Raw genomic sequence first — 4774 nt, forward strand, 5'->3', positions numbered from 1 at the left:
CGTTTGCACGCTTCGTCCAACAACTGGTTGCGATTCATTTTGATAGGCCTATTGATATGTTTCCCTCCATAAATTATAGTCTGCGTCCATGGAAATTTTCTTACCTTGTGCGTATGATTATTTTAGGAATATAAGCACTGCTTTCAAAACCTCCCACAAGCCAAAAGCTTACTCGGGAAGACTGCCATGATTTGACGCTGGATGATAGACAGTGTTACAAACTGTGAAGAACTTCCTTCAAGTTATCTGCAGCAATAGCAATTTTGACAAATGAGGACCACAAGAACGAACGTGCTTTGTCAATTTTCTTGATTTTACAGGACAGCACGTTATTTCCATGTTAGGAGTGTTCGTTGTGAGTGTTCCTTCATCAACTTAATTCTATCATGACTCATCCTCGTCGTTACGATTAGCCAAAAGTGACAGAAAATCGAAGTTAAATAACTACAATGAAATCTCGCCACATAACAATGGAGAAACTGAAAAAGAGCACACCTTTGACATTTTCTTTCCCAAGCTCGATCAAATAGAGCAGGTCGTTCAGGCACTAAGCCCGGGGAGGGCTCGGGGACTGAAGCTCCACCCGAAATTCTACAAATATATAATTTAAACACTATATAGTGGAAATTAATTTTACTTCCATTAAACATCTTGTATAATAACTTGTAATGTACTGAGAAATTCATCCTAGGGGATTGTACTGGCCCTCCTCACACACACAAAATTTTTGCTTTAGTTGGTGGCTGCTGTCCTCCTCGATGTAAAATTCAGGCTACGGGCCTGGGGCCGTTGCAGGAGGGCCCAACATTTGTAGAACCGGCACTGTTTGTATGTAGTAGTAATTTCAAATTAAAATTCAAATAATCTGATATGTAATGGGGAAGAGCGGAAAAGTTCTATTTTTAGAGTAGCACACACCGATTAGCTGTTTCTATTTCTTCAAAATTTTATGGTTATTTGAAAGATATAGTATTTTTTAAAACAGGTTTAAAAATCGTTTTTCTGGAACAGACGAGACTATGTACAGAAAAAGATGCATACACAGCTCATATTGAATTGCCATTTCTATAGTTTGTGCGTCTACAGATATTCATTAAGAGGTAAACCGTAATGTGGATTTCAATGTGAAGCTGATCGTAGAAGAATTTGAAAAAACAAATCTTGATATTAAATTTGCATGGAAAATTACTTTTTACTCACACAAGTTCATTTCGTATCTGTATTTAAAAATTTTGCATACATTCTAACGTGTTACACACACTACACGAAAAGGTATTATAACGTCGCATCTCCCAGTTCAACATCCACATCATGTGATCTCCGATGAAATAACGATACAATCCAGTTCGCAAACCTTGTGCCAGGCGAATACAATGTGCAGAATTCATTCCAAAAGTTTGCATCCATTTCATACTCTGGTGTGAACTGCGGCGATGTACGGATGAGATTTCGTAACCGTTCTACCAGCGTTCCGTCCATGTTTGATACCTTCGTTACAACATAAGCTGGTACGAATACTATCGATAGGGATGATACCCCCCATCCTGCTGCTACAGTCCAAATGGGGAATAGCTCTGCCCCGTACGATATTCGTTTGCTGCAGACGACGAAGGAACAGAAGACGCAGAGTAATGTTACCGGGGTTATGACCACCCAACACAGCCACCACAAACCATTAACAGTCCTTCCACCGTGAACGAACATCAAAAGTCTTTCGTACTTTTTTATACCGTACATGAACAAAAATGCAAGTAATTCCATGATGCATATGATTGCTATTGTCACCGTAGAGTGGTTATCCAGCAGTTTGAACCAGTAGATGCCATTTTCTCGAAGGCAGAATGCGGAGACTAGGAAGATAAAGAATACAGTCACAACGATGCGAGGCACTCTATCCTTCTTCAGAACCGGATAAACGTCATACAGACTCCACTGGAAGGCGTCAAGCTGTATCACTATCCAAGAGAGTGCGGTATAGCCGAGAGAGGCAAATACCAGCACGTTCCATAGCAGGGAACAAGGCATGGTGGCTATCATCGCAGGATAAACGGAGAACATCACTGCTGGCCCGTCCTTTGCCAGGGAGAATAATGGGATTCCTGTTTGCGCTTGCAAGAAGCCCAAGCCGCAAAATAACACGAGTCCAAAGATCATGCTTACAGCCGTACTCAGGCCAGGGACGCAGAACACTTCCCACCAGCAATTGTGATTCACGTAGTTGAAGCGAGCTCTATGAACCACAGTGCCGTGTCCGACCCCGACGGTGAACAGCGCTTGGATTGCTGCGTCCACCCATGTTCCGACGCGAAGAAGTTCCTTAATTTCTGGTACAAAGAACGCTGTAAGCCCATTCGGTGCGCCTGGAAGAGTGACTCCACGGATCATCATGATTGTCATGGCAATGTAACCGAGCGGCACGAGAAAGTAGAAGCTTATGCGAAAGTTCTTCCAGCCTACTTTACAGCAAGTAACTATCAGAGCGCATAATACGAGATGAGATGCAACGCCTCCATCTGCAGCACAAGTCCTCCAGCAGGATCCTCGATACTTGAAGATGTCCTGAGGGCGAATTTCGTAAGATACTTCTCTGACGGGCTCTCTGCTTTAGTTGCTAAGCTTGCCACGGCACTGCTTCCCAGCTCGGTACAGTTTCCGTCAATCCAGACGTTCTTGCACTTGCTCCAATCTATACTTTCGCTCAGGGGATATGCCATGAAGAAGAGTGAGTACGTGCCAATGACTGATGCGAACGCGCATAAGAACATATTCACTATTAGCGTTGCATATCCAGCTCCTCGCGTGATTGGAGACGCACCAAACATTTTGATGTAGCCGCTACTGGTAAACTGTGCCACCACATGTTCTAGGTGGAACATAGGTAATCCACAAATGAGGATGAAGATTAGGTACGGAATGAGGAAAGCTCCTCCCTTATGAACACATGTATGGGAATCTCCAGACGCCACCGATGCCGATGCAGGGGCTGAGATAGTAGAACAGGACCTCCATCCTTTTTAGGTAAGTCTCGGCTTCGGCGGGATGTTCGTCGGGTTTCATCCGCTTGATTCTTCGGGTCTCATTCCGGATTCGAAGTTCGGAGATTATTGACCGCGAAAAGTTGCTTATGGTGTACTCCTCAACAACGTCTGAGAACTGAACCACTCTTGGGGGAATGTCTTCCGTCTCCTCCTCGGCTTCGTCATGGAGTTGTGGAATTCTTTGTGGGCCATTCTTCAGAGGAATCAATCTCGACCTGGATTTCCTCAGTGGACTTTGAGAAGGGCTCCTCTCAACTGAAGGGCCAGCCTCGTCAGTTACACTAGTAACTATCTCAGTCTCGGTAACTCTCTCGGACTCGGTAGCTGTCTCTTTCTCTCTAACTGCCTCGGTCTCTTCTAAACTTGACAGCGATTGCTCTTCACTCGACGTATTACCCATATCTTCACCGTCTTCTTTAGCTTTCGCTCGTGAAGATCTCGCTCACTATTTTCTTTTTCTTAATCTTTTCTTTGCTTGACTCAAATTATACGTTTAGTGCTAATCTTGTTTTTCGCTGCACTAATTCCATGGAAACACTTTGCCTATTTTTAAAACATCAACAATCAGGAATATCCAAGGCATTGCTCCTTCCTTGTGCAGGAAAATTGACATACCTTCCATTGTTTCGAACAATTTATGTCGGGAAAGAAAAAAGAAGGGAATTTTCAAGCCGTATCAATCAGTGACAGTGGCTTTAATAGAATTAAAATATTTTTAGTTTACCAAAAGATACTTCCAGTTCCAAACCCTTAATCCGAAATAAATAAATACACACACACATACGCGCACGAATTTTTTAACAATAATTATTTCTGTTTGGCGTATATATACTTCGGCTTACCTATAAATAGTCAGGTAGGAACCTGCTAAATACGTTTGAAGAAGTTGCATAATGAAGTTAATTTTGTGTAAGTAATTTTTGACATAATCTTGTATTCATGGGGTCCCAGGTTGATTCCCGGCAAAGCACAGTGTCTAAATTAAAATATCTGGGCATAAGGTATTCTTAAAACAAATGACATTGAGACCGAGGATCTGATATTAAGATTTGGTCTCGTCTCGATTTTACAGATGTCTGTCTCGTTCTCGTCTCATTCTCGCCTCGATTCTTACAAGGTCGTCCATGTCTCCGTACGATCTTTCCAAAGAGGCGCTTCAGTTTATTATGATGTGGACATCTTGTAGTTCCTCTTTTGAGGTATTAATATTTTGACATTTTTAATTGCAACCTTCCACATTTTTCATCACATTATTAGAATGAGATAAGAATGCTTAAATAACTATCTATATTCATTAGCACAATGAAGTACAATGGCCATCTCTGAGACCACCATATTACGCCTGACGAATTATACAAAGGGCGACATAATCTTTACCATGCACCAATGTTTGGAAGTAACAGTTACCTCTTTTAGAAATTACAACTATAAGTAAGTAGCTGTACCTGTAACAAAGTTACTATTTGCAGTAGAAGTAACGTTATCAACAGTTGCTTTACTTAAATTATTACCTTTAAAATTCTTAACGTGGGGGAAGGGCTGCATTCTCTGTATGCTAAGGTGAAAGGATTTTTATGGAATAGACTAAGGCAAGGAAACTTGCCTCGTTGGCATGGTAATATCAAAACAGCCACGTTTTATTACAATTCGCCATTTCCCGAATTTAAAACAAATCTCTTCAGGTATAATACTGGCATGCACACCATATCTGCAATTGAAAGAGTGTTCATTTCAGG

General features: G+C 41.7%; 2 protein-coding genes across 2 annotated transcripts; both read right to left on the minus strand.

Moving 5' to 3' along the window:
- Positions 1-1275: 1275 nt before the first annotated feature.
- On the minus strand, positions 1276-2397 carry LOC145986982 (sodium-dependent dopamine transporter-like). Its single transcript, XM_083121444.1, has one exon. The coding sequence runs from the start codon at positions 2395-2397 to the stop codon at positions 1276-1278; it is 1122 nt and encodes a 373-aa protein (XP_082977570.1).
- A 77-nt stretch (positions 2398-2474) lies between these two features.
- LOC145986983 (sodium-dependent serotonin transporter-like) lies at positions 2475-2876 on the minus strand. Its single transcript, XM_083121445.1, has one exon. The coding sequence runs from the start codon at positions 2874-2876 to the stop codon at positions 2475-2477; it is 402 nt and encodes a 133-aa protein (XP_082977571.1).
- Positions 2877-4774: the final 1898 nt, after the last annotated feature.

Source organism: Lepisma saccharinum, chromosome 4 (assembly GCF_977018435.1).
Source record: "Lepisma saccharinum chromosome 4, izLepSacc3.1, whole genome shotgun sequence".
Lineage (NCBI taxonomy): Eukaryota > Metazoa > Arthropoda > Insecta > Zygentoma > Lepismatidae > Lepisma > Lepisma saccharinum.